The 14,764-nt window shown below is 43.7% G+C and overlaps 1 protein-coding gene across 1 annotated transcript in view; it reads right to left on the bottom strand.

The window, feature by feature from the left end:
* Window positions 1-14,499, bottom strand: part of LOC112230496 (neuropeptide FF receptor 2-like) — a 41,661-nt gene extending 27,162 nt beyond the window's left edge. The window contains exon 1 of the mRNA XM_024396787.1: window positions 14,142-14,499. Coding sequence (XP_024252555.1) covers window positions 14,142-14,499 — 358 coding nt within the window. The remainder of the gene's footprint in view (window positions 1-14,141) is intronic.
* Between the last annotated feature and the right edge of the window lie 265 nt (window positions 14,500-14,764).

The raw sequence follows: 14,764 nt of genomic DNA, 5'->3' as shown, positions 1-14,764 counted from the left end.
GGAGCACTGGAGATCTGGTATGTAGCCTTGGCACCACTCTTCCAGGCTGAATGCCCACCCTAGCCCAGCACGTGCAGGGAGATGGAACAGGCCGCACTGGGTCCTCCTGGCGAATTTGAGAAACCGTGCCTAGAGCCGGCGCAGGACTCACCGGGCTGTGGAGGCGCACTGGAGGTCTGGAGCACCAAGCTGGCACAAGACGTGCAGGGCTGGGAAGGCACATAGGAGGTCTGGTGCGTGGGGCTGGCACAGTCTTCACCAGACGGCTAGCACGTACCTCAGGACGAGTATGGAGAGCTGACTCAGGTGACATCAAATCGAGGACACGCTCCGTTGCGCGGATGTCGTGCCTCATGCACCAACACAGCAACTCTCTCATTACTCTCTCCTCCAATCTCCCCATCAACTCCTTCATTGTCTCTGCTTCGCTCCCTTCGCTCACCTCCAATTTCACCCCGACTGACTCTGGTTCCATCCTCGGCACGGGGTGTTGGCTCAGGTCTGAATCCTGACTCTGCCACACTCCCCGTGTGCCTCCCCCCAAAACAAATTTGGGGCTTCCTCTCATGTCTGGTTCATTGCCGTGACTCCTGGTAGCGACGTTGTTCCTCCCTCACTACTTCAGCCTGTTTCCATGGCAGGGTCTTGTCCCCTGCCATCACCTCCTCCCATGTCCACGATGTCCTCCATTCTCTCTTCTCCTGGGCCCAGGATCCCTGCTCCTCCTGGCCATGCTGCTTGGTCCTTTGGTGGTGGGTAGTTCTGTAACGGCTGTTGGAAGGAGTGGAGGACCAAGGTGCAGCGTGGTACGTGTTCATCTTTATTATTTGAACTGAACATTGATTAACAAAAAAACTACGAAGAGAACGAACGAAACAGTTTTGTCTGGTGCAGAAAGACACAAAACAGAAAACAACTACCCACAAAACACACATGTGGGAAAAGGCTACCTAAGTACCTGACATGAAAACCGGAAAATAACAAACATTTCCAAGAAACAGAAACAGAACTGGGAATTAAATGGTCTATACTGTTCCAGAATCATTCTTTTTAAAGCATGGGAATCAGTTAATAACATTATTTTATGTTACACAAAAAACAACAAAGCGCCTGTCACTCAGAAACTTCTTCCAGTGTCTGACTGCCAGCTGAAAATCTGTCCGTGGGTGTGTGTGTAGCCTACCCCCCCCTCTGAATATTTTTTTTTTTTTATTAGAGAAGAATGGATTCACTTTTTCAATGCTAGTTAAAGATACTATTGTTTCACATTGGACTTATTAACTACAAAAAGTTAATTTTAAATGTTGGTGCCGATCTGCACACAGAAGCTTGTTAGCTAGCTCTGGTCCAGCGTTAAGCCAATCGGAAGTTCAGAGAAATTCAAAGTTCCTCCACAGAAGCCGCTCCTCCCGAGATAAAATTCTGTAGGTATAAGTCAGATAATGCATGTTATAACATAATGCACTAGAACAAGGGTGTTAGCCTTGGCATGCAAGGGTATTTGCCTTAGCACGCAAAGGCTTTTTAAAAATTATTATTTGTTTGCGTGGCTTGCCAAGCCTTGGCTTGATTTTTATTATCTCACTTATTTTCACCAGGTAATTTATTTTTATAGACTGGAGAAAATTTGTGAAATTGCATGCATTGGTTTCGAAATTGCATTGATATTCACCGCAATGTTGTAGTTATTACCAAGGTATGACAACCTGATTAGCCAATGGGTTTATGATTTTGCAGGAGATTAATATTATTAGTTCAGCGCAAGATGACCCGCAAGCTTTCTTTTGTTATTTAAAATGGTTCAGGCCGCAAAATCTCATCAGCAAAGAAAAAATAAGGCAGATTTCCACTCATGTATTGTCTCTTGGACAACGGAATATGGATTCTCTGTTGTAAAACTGTTGTTTGTTGGATGTCAAGTCAAGTGCACAGTGTCGTTTTGAAACGAGACATGAGAAAAACTTCAAGGATGAGGCGGGCAAGGCTGAATGAATCAAGATGGCCGTGTCCAGGTATGAAAAGCAAAGAAGTGTGTTTAAAAAATCTACATGCAGTCAAAAATCAAGCAACAGAGGGGAGCTACAAAAGTTGCGCAGTGCACTGCTAAACATGGAAAACCATTTACTGACGGGAAATATATCAAGGAGTCTTTCCTCAGTAGTTCGCAGGCTTTATTTGATGGATTGCCTAACAAAGACACAATCATCTCAAAGATAGAATTCATGCCTGTGTCTGCCAGAACTGTTGAAAGGCGCATTACTGAGATGGTTGAAAATATAAAGGAGCAGCAAACTGTAGCGTTAAAGTGTGGCTCTTGATGAGAGTGTGGATGTGAATGACATTCCACATCTGTCAGTTGTTGCAAGATACTGTGACTCAGAGCAGGTACCCGACAAGCTCCTTTGTCTAAAACCCATGCATGGTACTACTAAAGGGAAGATGTAGCAAAAGCCTTCACTGATCATTTAAAGGAGAGAGGTGTCAATATTAAAAACATATTCTCTATTACAACTGACCGTGCCCCCGCTATGGTGGGGAAACATAAAGGATTCGCAATGCTGATAGAAGATATGATTGGCCACCCCTGTGGTTAATTTTCACTGTACCATTCACCAAGAGAATATGTTACAATATTTCAAATTCCGATTTAGGTACTGTGATGGCTACTATAGTTAAAATCGTGAATTTCTTTGTTGCTCGCTTATCTTTGACACAGACATTTTGACACTGCTGGAACAGATGGAACAAATCCTCAAAGGCTTGCCTCTTCACTGCAGTTTCAGGTGGTTAAGTGGAGGGAAGGTTCTGGAACGGTTCGTGAAGTGTTTGGATACGGTTAAAGCTTTTTCAGAAAAGGGCCAAAACTACCCAAAGCTTGAGGATGAGGATTGGCTTGTAAAATTGATGTTTCTCACTGATATAACAGGTCACCTCACTGAGCTCAACTAAACAGTGCTGGATCTGTTCAATGCATGGAAGGTATTGTTTGCCAAGATAGAAGTTTACTTGCGGGATGTCCAAAGTGGAACTTTCGGGCACTTCATGCAACTCAAAGGGCTGGCAATTCCACACACTGTCAGTGCTGACGTTATCGGAGTGTACATGGGGGAGCTGAGTTCCCTGTAAGATTTCAAGACTTCACGTAACATGGCCCAATGTTTTCTTTTTTGATCAAGTCAGACAACTTTGAGGAGAGCGACTTGGATCTGTCTGTTTTTCAGTGGATGGGCATCGAGGACTCTGAAAGGCAGCTGATCGAGCTCAAGGCATCCTCCCTTTGGTCATCAAAATTGACGGAGCTGCGCAAAGAACCGGAAGGGACTGAGAGAGATCAGGGGGCCTCCATTATCCACTGTTGGAAGAGCATGCCAGTGAAATTTGACAGTCTGAAGAATGTTATATTTGCAATGCTTTCAGCATTTGGATCCACTATGTGAACAGATCTTTTCACACATGAAGTCAACCCTGAGCCCTTCACGCCGCCGGCTGACAACGGACCACTCAGAGGCCTGTGCGCAGCTCAAAGTCTCCAAATATAGCATAGATATTACGCAGCTCAGATATGGAAAGCAGGGACAAGGATCACACTAAATTGGTAAGATGTGAATTTCAACACCAAATTATATAACCTTGTAATGTTCACGACAGAAAATTTCAGCAAGTACTAATGTAAACGTGTGTGTATTTGTGTTGCAGGGGATTTGGAATAAGACGGGGGAGATGGAAGACGGAGTAGGCTACAATTCTCAGCAACAGATATGGAGATGATAATATAAATAAGATGTTTTTTTTTACATTCAGTTATGTTCAGGGCTGTTGGCAGGCTTAACAGTTATCTTAGTTGTTTATTTTTATTGAACCTTGTATTTTTTAATCACACGTAATATTTGACCTTTGTAGTTATGTAGCCTATTTTGTAATGGGACTGTTCCACAAAAACACATGAAAGAGGAGCAATTTATACACATCATTATTATTATTATTATTATTTTAAACAAAGATGCATAAATCATATTTCCAAGTGTTCCAACAAAATGTTCACATAAACAATTGAAATGTCTGATAAATGCAATTGGAAACAGTAGAAGACACTTGAATCGAAATCTGGATTCTATCTAGATAAAACACAATCCAAGGAATATTATCCATAAATCAAAACCATAAAACTACCATTTAGACAGCTTTACGAAACATAATATACATAAAGCCACTCCTATCAAGTCACAATAAGACCGAATTCAAATTAATACATCAAAATTAAAATGACCATAGCATTAAAACTGCTGACCACAACTGCATGTCAGACAAATACACATAACGCAATGAAATAAGAGGCATAACATCAAAGGAATTTACTTACAACCATCAAGGACGCTTGCCAAACAATATCGACCAAACAATGGCGAAAATCAGGAAGTACAATACAAAGATCTATAGATGCGTTTGAAAAGGAGGGAAGATGGCACCGGATTCAACAACTTGGACATCGCCTTGGTGCGGCATTGCTCATTTGATGCAGGTAGGCCTTTAGTGGAGCTGGGTTGTGCTAATGGACAGCACCTCCGTTTAGCGAGCTATGGAATGCATCCGTGTGTCCGCAAATAGACATAAAACAAACACAATTAGTTATAATACACATAGAAAATCATAACTGGCATGCAGATCGTTAGAAATGGTAGGATAAATTGTGAAATGGCACTCCACACAAAAAAGGTTGCCGGCCCCTGCACTAGGAGTACCCTAGCTCTATGGGTGGTAAATCATTTCATCTGATTAATTTGATTCAATGCAATTTCCTCTTTGAGGACTGCAACTGTAGAAATACAATTTATGTATGCCTATTAATATGCCATTGTCAACTTCCTGTCTATGGTTACTTTGCTCACTGTCAATTGCTCGCTGTCCAGTAAATTAGTATTATGATTAATGCAGTCAGTCTACCGATTCAAAATTGGCCTACAAATGCTCCTTTGCATTATGACAGCTAAATCTCCCATAGTAACCATGCCATTCCAAACACAAAAACAAAAAAACAGCAAAATATAGTGTCCAGTGGTATATAAGAGGACAGCGCTCTTCTTTTGGTCTTAAAATCGCTTACCGTGTTATAATATAGATTATCCATTTATTTTCCTGTCTCTATTCTCTTCCTTAGTTGTCTGTCAATGTTGTACAATGTTATAGCTATAGCAAATGCTTAAGAATGAATGATTTGCCATTTACAGTATTGATATCCAACCGTTGGATCAAGAAGTGATTGTAGGGCTATGCGCTGCAAATGAGCAAATTAACTAAACCATAATGGTGCCATGCATCTGACTTGACTGTTGGTGATTGAATGTGTTTTAAAAAATATATAAATACATTGTTTTTATTTATTTATTGGCTAGGGACAGATACAATGATTCAATGTTTTAATTGTATATATCCCAAACATATTAGGCTATTATTATCTACTTATATATTATCTATACGGCCTAAAAACTTTTATAAACCATTGTTAAGGGAATTTTTATCTATAATGACTAATTATGTATACATTTCAATCAGGATGTACTAATCAGAATACAATTATGGTACTGTATATGTACTAATCAAAATACTAAATGTTACTGTATATGTATGAATTTTCTTATCTGATCCCAGTACTGAAGTGAATGTGGTCAAGAGTTTAGTAACAATGACAGTCTGTTCATTGGTACAAATGAATCAGACTGGCTAGAATGCTTACACAAGAAAACCTTGACTCGTAAATTATATTAAATTGGTAGGGAGACGGATGTGGGAAGGCTTGTTTATAACAGTTTATAACCTGTGGTAAAATGTGTATGAAGGCAGTACTCTCTTGAATTAAACGCTGTTACTTTTAAGACCGGGGCTCTGTCCATTCTTATAAATTAAGGGTCTTACAAACCTCTTAATGCATTGACAGAGTGTTTAATTTTGATTGGGAAATAAAACAGAGGAATTTAGAATTCCTTCAACAACCATCTAATAATAAAAAGTTAGTCATAAAAGTTTTAGTTAAAAGACCATCTTTTTTTATAGCTCCTGAACAGTTATTCTGATTCCCATGTAGTAAAATAGCCTTTTGAGTGACTATTTTTGGGGGATAGAAACACTCACAATTTGAGAAAATATACTTATTCTCTCATGGCTAACTACCAGGAAGTTAGAAAAGACAGGCTAAGTGGGCAGAGAGCTTGTATTCATGAGCTCGCCTTTATTGACACCTATGTCAAGAAACTTGGATGCAGTGAGCCGTGTTGCAAAAAAATGATCTCAAGAAAATTTGGTGATGTACATAACAACTCAAACAACATTTACATTTAATCAATTATGTAAATTATTTATATATCTCCCATTTGTCTCTTGTGTCACAGCAACACCGATTGATGTGTTGAAATGACAACTGGTAGAGTTTTTAACGACCCTTCCCCGCCTTTTGTCCCATGCTGGCTGAAGACCTAGCTAGACAGTAACTAGCTCACATCAGATACAGATGAAAGGGGAGACATTTAAGTATCTTTGCCATGGATGGATAGTGTAAACTTTTAATTATATTTGCTGACACCCTACAGTCAATTTTTGGCACCAGTAGAGTAGCTATCTAGTTATATAAATCACACCCCTCCACAAACACACCTTCTCCAATGTTGGTGACTAGGCGGTACTTATTCAAATGAGGTAAGAGAATATCATGTTACCATTGGTGTATTCAAATGAGAGAGTTAGTGCGATGTCACCCTAGCCCCTTAATAATCCTGCGTCCTGAAATCAAGTGTTTGACATGGGGGAATGGACCAGTAACGTTATGATCAAACTTAATTCATGTATAAGCAACAGTCAGTTTTCTTTTAGTCATAATACTTTGATCTGGTTTCATCCAAATATCAAATTCCATGAAAACATGATTTTGAATGTTCATGACTTTTAAGCAAACTTTTAACATCTCTAAACTACCAGGGAACAGAGGATTTTTTTTTAAATTTTAAATTTTATTTCACCTTTATTTAACCAGGTAGGCTAGTTGAGAACAAGTTCTCATTTGCAACTGCGACCTGGCCAAGATAAAGCATAGCAGTGTGAACAGACAACACAGAGTTACACATGGAGTAAACAATTAAGAGTCTATATACATTGTGTGCAAAAGGCATGAGGAGGTAGGCGAATAATTACAATTTTGCAGATTAATAACACTGGAGTGATAAATGATCAGATGGTCATGTACAGGTAGAGATATTGGTGTGCAAAAGAGCAGAAAAGTAAATAAATAAAAACATAATGGGGATGAGGTAGGTAAGAATGGGTGGGCTATTTACCGATAGACTATGTACAGCTGCAGCGATCGGTTTAACTGCTCAGATAGCAGATGTTTGAAGTTGGTGAGGGAGATAAAAGTCTCCAACTTCAGCGATTTTTGCAATTCATTCCAGTCACAGGCAGCAGAGAACTGGAACGAAAGGCGGCCAAATGAGGTGTTGGCTTTAGGGATGATCAGTGAGATACACCTGCTGGAGCGCGTGCTACGGATGGGTGATGCCATCGTGACCAGTGAACTGAGATAAGGCGGAGCTTTACCTAGCATGGACTTGTAGATGACCTGGAGCCAGTGGGTCTGGCGACGAATATGTAGCGAGGGCCAGCCGACTAGAGCATACAAGTCGCAGTGGTGGGTGGTATATGGTGCTTTAGTGACAAAAGGATGGCACTGTGATAAACAGTGTTGGAAGCAATTTTGTAGATGACATCGCCGAAGTCGAGGATCGGTAGGATAGTCAGTTTTACTAGGGTAAGTTTGGCGGCGTGAGTGAAGGAGGCTTTGTTGCGTAATAGAAAGCCGATTCTTGATTTGATTTTCGATTGGAGATGTTTGATATGAGTCTGGAAGGAGAGTTTACAGTCTAGCCAGACACCTAGGTACAGTGCCTTGCGAAAGTAGTCGGCCCCCTTGAACTTTGCGACCTTTTGCCACATTTCAGGATTCAAACATAAAGATATAAAACTGTATTTTTTTGTGAAGAATCAACAACAAGTGGGACACAATCATGAAGTGGAACGACATTTCTTGGATATTTCAAACATTTTTAACAAATCAAAAACTGAAAAATTGGGCGTGCAAAATTATTGGTCGTTTGACTGCGGCTCCGTTGAGGATACAGGCAATGAGGCAGTGATCGCTGAGATCCTGGTTGAAGACAGCAGAGGTGTATTTGGAGGGCCAGTTGGTCAGGATGACGTCTATGAGGGTGCCCTTGTTTACAGATTTAAAGTTGTACCTGTTGGGTTCCTTGATGATTTGAGTGAGATTGAGGGCATCTAGCTTAGATTGTAGGACTGCCGAGGTGTTAAGCATATCCCCGTTTAGGTCACCTAACAGAACAAACTCTGAAGCTAGATGGGGGCGATCAATTCACAAATGGTGTCCAGGGCACAGCTGGGAGCTGAGGGGGGTCGGTAGCAGGCGGCAACAGTGAGAGACTTATTTCTGGAGAGAGTAATTTTCAAAATTAGTAGTTCGAACTGTTTGTGTATGGACCTGGAAAGTATGACATTACTTTGCAGGCTCTCGCTGCAGTAAACTGCAACTCCTCCCCCGTTGGAAGTTCTATCTTGACGGAAAATGTTATAGTTGGATATGGAAATCTCCAAATTTTTGGTGGCCTTCAAGAGCCAGGATTCAGACACGGCAAGGACATCAGGGTTCGCAGAGTGTGCTAAAGCAGTGAGTAAAACAAACTTAGGGAGGAGGCTTCTGATGTTGACATGCATGAAACCAAGGCTTTTTCGATCACAGAAGTCAACAAATGAGGGTGTCTGGGGACATGCAGGGCCTGGGTTTACCTCCACATCACCCGCGGAACAGAGGAGGAGTAGAATGAGGGTGCGGCTAAAGGCTATCAAAACTGGTCGCCTAGAGCGTTAGGGACAGAGAATAAAAGGAGCAGATTTCTGGGCATGGTAGAATATATTCAGGGCATAATGCGCAGACAGGGGTATGGTGGGGTGCGGGTACAGCGGAGGTAAGCCCAGGCACTGGGTGATGATGAGAGAGGTTGTATCTCTGGACATGCTGGTTGTAATGGGTGAGGTCACCGCATGTGTGGGAGGTGGGACAAAGGAGGTATCAGGGGTATGAAGAGTGGAACTAGGGGCTCCATTGTAAACTAAAACAATGATAACTAACCTGAACAACAGTATACAAGGCATATTGACATTTGAGAGAGACATACAGCGAGGCATACAGTAATCACAGGTGCTGAATTGGGAGAGCTAGCTAAAACAGTAGCTAAAACAGTAGGTGAGACAACAACAGCTAATCAGCTAGCACAACAACAGCAGGTAAAATGGCGATGACTAAGCAGGGAGGGTCGGATTAACTACACACAGAGCCTGAGTGCAGCTGGGGCCGACAGATAAAACATAAACAAGCAGAATGGAGTACCGTGATTAATGGACAGTCCAGCATGCATCAGTTATGTAGCCAGGTGATCAGTGTCCAGGGGGCAGCGGTGGATGGGGCAGGGAAGCTGGACTGGCGAGTATTATCCAGGTAAGGTAAAGGCCGCTGGCAGTGGCTAACAATGACTAAATAGCTTGTAGCTAGTTAGCTGGTTAGCTTCTGGAGGTTCTTGAGTGTGTTCTAAAAATTTCAAATAATAGCGATTCCGTATCACATTGGGTGAGGCAGGTTACCGGAAGGTATAATCAAATTAGCCGGGGCTAAACAAGGTAGCAGTTAGCGGACCGGGGCTAAACAAGGTAGCAGTTAGCGGACCGGGGCTAAACAAGCTAGCAGTTAGCAGGCCGAATTAGCAAGCAAGGAGATAGCAAGGGCTAGAAAGTTAGCCTTTGGGGGGCGTCGCGATGGGGTGAGTCTGTTTATGCCTCTTCATGCGGTGACATCGATAGACCGGTCGTGGGTCCGGATATTGTAGCCCAGGAGTATGCTTTGGTGGTAGCACTGGAGCTCTGGCCGGGCTAGCTTCAAGCTAAGTGGGTGGAAACGCTAGCCAGGAGTAATCATCCGGGGTTGCGGTTAGCTAGTTAGCTAGTTGTGAAGATCCAGCTGAAAAATGTTCCGTTTACGGTGGGAATCCGGGGATAAAAAAAAAAAATATATATATATAGGTCCGTTATGCTCTGGTTAGCGTCGCGTTGTTCGAACTGGCGAGAGCTTTCCGAGCTAAGGTTAGCTGATGACCGGTTAGCTGAAGACCGCTAGCAATGGTTTGTTGCTGATACCTGGTAGTTAGCTGGCTAGCTTCAGTTGAGGGGATCCGAAGTAAATATAAGTACTTTAGAAAAAAATAGCTACATTGGGTGAGGCGGGTTGCAGGAGAGTATTTAGAAGTTGAGGTTTCGCAAAAAGTTTTAAAAGATATGGGAAGAAAAATATGTTTAATTTTTTTTATTTAAATAACGATATATATGATATATACAAGGGACACGACACGACAAGATGTCCGACTGCTACGCCATCTACAGAAGTGGCCAGCACAAATGTGAGGATGACACGCTTCTTTTGAGCCTAAAATGACGAAAATCGACACAGGAGCAGACTATCTCACAGCTTCCATTTTTTTGCATATTAAAATATAGATGTCATTACAATGTGCCCAGGGATTCAAGCCAAGCCTCCTGTTCCACCTATCCTCTCCTATAATCTCTCCCCACGTGCAAAATTTCAGTCTCATCTCGCGCCCTACACTTGTCTGTAAATAACTAGGTAGCTTGTCCGCTCCATAGCAAGCTGCTCTATCCGCACTGATTGGTGAAGTATCTTAATGAGCTAAATGTAAAAAAAACACTGTAGATTTTAAAGTTTAAAAAGGGAACAGAAAGGAACAATATAAACCGGTTCTTTGTTTTTTTTCCGAACCGGTTCAGAAGTTTATTTTGCTACTCGGAAAAGTGGAACGGAATGAAAAAAAACATCAGTTCTGTTCAGAATGAAGAAATTGGAAAATGATTTAGGTTCAACCCCGTTTGCTAATCCCCGTACAGCTGCAGACATTCTTACAAAAAAGCAGCGGTTTGATCAAACAAGGGCTGACTCGGTTTGAGTACTGGCCATCGCAATCAGATAGGGTCCCGCAGGGAGCCTCTCTTGTCTTTCAATGAAAAAAAATTTCAGAAGTGGTTCCAGAGGACCAGGGGTACCAACTCTGTATTTATAGTCACAAAACCAATTATGCTTTCGGGTAATCTCAAATTGTCTTGTCGGAAGAAGGATTTGACTGTCTACAGCGCTTCCACCAAATCCACCCCTCTCTAAGCGGTTATTAGGGATCATCCAATACATTTTTCTTTAGCTGTCGGGGCAAGGTGTAAGCGTGGGGGAAAATATTTGAAGAGTATGGGCTGTGATGTAACGTTTGGAAGTCTAAGGTGTTCAATTTTCAACATTCAATTTCACCCAAGATAGCTTCACAGATCAAGGAATTGTGAATTACATTTTGGATACAGAATCGTTATTAGAATTCGGTCAGGTTGCCCAGAAAACCAAGAATGCTGATTCAAAATAAATTGAGAATAAATTATAATTGTGCATCATTTTATTGAGTTTGTGTCCTTAATCGGATGGTGTTTATTTGGTCTGCCCCAGCCCTCCCTGGCCCCGGATCTTTCATGCATTTTTAAGGGTGGGTTACCATGTGCAGGGCTGAACTGTGAATGACAGTGTGGAGCTCCATAGGGTGGGCTTAGGGAGTAGGCCATGGTTTCAGGCTCAGGGAGAGGTAGGCAAGAGGGCAGGCAGGTGGATAGGCAGGGCAGGCATGGAGAGCAGGCTTCGAGTGTAGACCTAGAGCTCTGGGCTTAGGCTGTGGAGCTCCAGTGTAAGGCGTGGAGCTCCAGAGGGTGAGGCAGGAGTGAAACGCAGAAAGTGGGTACCCCGAGGGGGGCAGAAGTCACCATGTCAGTGGGAGCCTGTCTGGAGCTCCATAGAGGGAGAAGGTTGAAAAGGTCTCCCCAGTCGGGGTCTCCCCCAACAAAGCCATGGACACCCAGCACACCCTTGGGGACCCCTGGAGCTTTCCCCCTATCCCGATCGGATACCAGGTGCATGGATCCAGTGTGCGGTTCCAACTAAAGTAAATCGCTGATATTTATATGCTTGTATCTCTCCCAATACAGACTTGTTCAGGGTCGATTGGGGGTCGCTGGTGAACCGGGTCTTACCAACTTTCTCTCCCAAAACGGACCTGTTGGTTCCCATCGCCTGGATTTGCCTATAGGGAGGAGCTCAGGGAACTGGCAGTGTGGTGCCAGGACAATAACCTCTCCCTCAATGTGAGCAAGACAAAGGAGCTGATCGTAGTCTACAGGAAAAGGCTGGCTTAACAGGCCCCCATTAACATCAACAGGGCTGTAGTGGAGCGGGTTGAGAGCTGGAGAGATCAACAAAACACACCAAGCCAGTCGTGAAGAGGGCACGACAAAACCTTTTCCCCCTCAGGAGGCTGAAAAGATTTGGCATGGGTCCCCAAATCCTCAAAAAGTTGTACAGCGGCACCATCGAGAGCATCACCGCCTGGTATGGCAACTGCTCGGCGTCTGACCGTAAGGCGCTACAGAGGGTAGTGTGTACGGCCCAGTACATCACTGGGGCCAAGCTTCCTGCAATCCAGGACCTACATAATAGGCGGTGTCAGAGGAAAGCCCATAAAATTGTCAGAGACTCCAGTCACATAAGTAATAGACTGTTTTCTCTGCTACCGCATGGCAAGCGGTACCGCAGCGCCAAGTCTAGGACCAAAAGGCTACTTAACAGCTTCTACCCCCAAGCCATAAAACTGCTGAACAATTAATCAAATGGCCACTGGACTATTAAATTTACACCCCTCCATTTGTTTTGTACACTACTGCTACTCGCTGTTTATTATCTATGCATAATCACCTCAACCCTACCTACATGTACAAATTACCTCTAACCAGTACCCCCGCACACTGACTCGGTACATGTACCCCCTTTATATAACCTTGTTATTGTTATGTTATTGTGTTACTTTTTATAATTTTTTACTTTAGTTTATTTGGTAAATATTTTCTTAACTCATCCTGAATGGCACTGTTGGTTAAGGGCTTGTAAGTAAGCATTTCACGGTAAGGTCTACAATTGTTTTATTCGGGGCATGTGACAAATAAAGTTTGAATTGATTGTGCCAGACTGGCTCTCCCCCTTTCTCTGTCTGGCCACTAGCCTCCGTGTAAAAACAAAATGGTGAAAACACCTTGCTGCCCCAGGTTCCTCCTGGGGCTACGCGTGTCTGAGGGTTGCCTTGCCATCAATCGGAACCCCCGGATTTTCACAGTTGGGGCAGTAGCAGGCCACCTCCGTGTGGCCTTTGTCCTCCTAAGTGTAGACCAGGACAACTCGTGGTAAAGAGAGGGGGTCTCGGCTCTCTCCTTTCTCCCCCGTGCACTCCTCCTTTCCCTTCCCGTCTCGGAGGGAGGCACCCACCTGACTCTGCGTCCCGGCTCCCCGCATCTCACCGCATCTCACCATTTTGCCTGGATTGCGCCCAACTGGCTCTCCCCGTCTCCCCATTACGCATGGCCTCACGGCCACGTCCGAAGGTGATTGGGAGTCGCTGGTGAACCACCTCTCTCTCCCAACACAGACCTGTTGGTTCCCATAGCCTTGGTTGCGCACTGACTGACTCTCTCCCTTTCCCTCGTTATGCACGGCATCAAGGCTGTGTCCGAAGAGGATTGGGGGTTGCTGGTGAACCGGGTATTCTCACTTGTTTCCCTGTTGTACTCTGCTAGGCACTGCCTAATTCAAACCTCTGCTGTTGGCAGTGTAGTGCAGTGCAGTGTGGCTCACTCCCACCGCCTCTCTAACCCTTGGCTCGTGGAGCTCATGGTCAGGAGAGGGCTTTGGCTCTGACTCTGCACCCTGGCTCCCCATATCCCCCCATTTTTTTTACCAGGTGTCCCAGAAGGACAGAGAAAGCTAGTGCGTCCACGTCCTTACCAACCACTGCCTGTTGATTGCCTGCCCAGGTGCCCTCCACAGCTGTGGGCAATCCTGCAATTGTGTAGGGTTAAGGTTGAGCCAAAGTTTGGACATGAAGCTATGGTTAGTGTTGTGGTTGAGGGGTAGGGTCAGGGTTCGGAGGCCTTTGAGTACTAACCTGTTATGATGTTGTCCACCAGGGTAGTGGGCATACAGAATATGCCAACCAACAAATCACTAATAGCCAGATTGAGTATGAAGAGGTTGGTGACTGTCCTCATATTCTTGCTCCGCAGCACAATGAAACACACCACACCATTCCCCACCATACAGACCAGGAAGATGAGCAGGTAGGACACAATGAAGACTACCGCCACCGAGGGCTCGTGGAGGTACAAGTCCACATAGGTGATATTCTGTTGGGTGTAGTGGTAGGGTGGGTTTTGGAGGTATTGGGGGTCCCTTGATGAGTTGAAGTAAAAGCTGTTCCAGTCTTCTGAGCTGTTGGAGCAGTTGGGATCCAGAGTCTGCGTCATGGTGGAATCTGAGGAGGGATTGAGGGGGAGAGGGAAAGAGAGAGAAAGAGAAAATGGGAGGGAGAGTATAACAGTGAGATGGTGGTTTTAGATTGTGGGTTTCTTTGTGCTGTACAGATAGTGAAATGATTTGTCACGTTGGACACCTTGTGAATATACTGTAGTGGTTGACAAAAGAAAGGTTCTGGTAGAGATGATGTGCAACAGTCTGGCTATTTTCAGATTACATTTTTTTCTCCGTCAAAAGCCATCTTTCTATTGTGGC

The sequence above is a fragment of the Oncorhynchus tshawytscha genome, linkage group LG33 (assembly GCF_018296145.1).
Source record: "Oncorhynchus tshawytscha isolate Ot180627B linkage group LG33, Otsh_v2.0, whole genome shotgun sequence".
In the NCBI taxonomy this organism is placed as follows: domain Eukaryota; kingdom Metazoa; phylum Chordata; class Actinopteri; order Salmoniformes; family Salmonidae; genus Oncorhynchus; species Oncorhynchus tshawytscha.
This window is presented reverse-complemented; position numbering and strand designations above follow the sequence as displayed.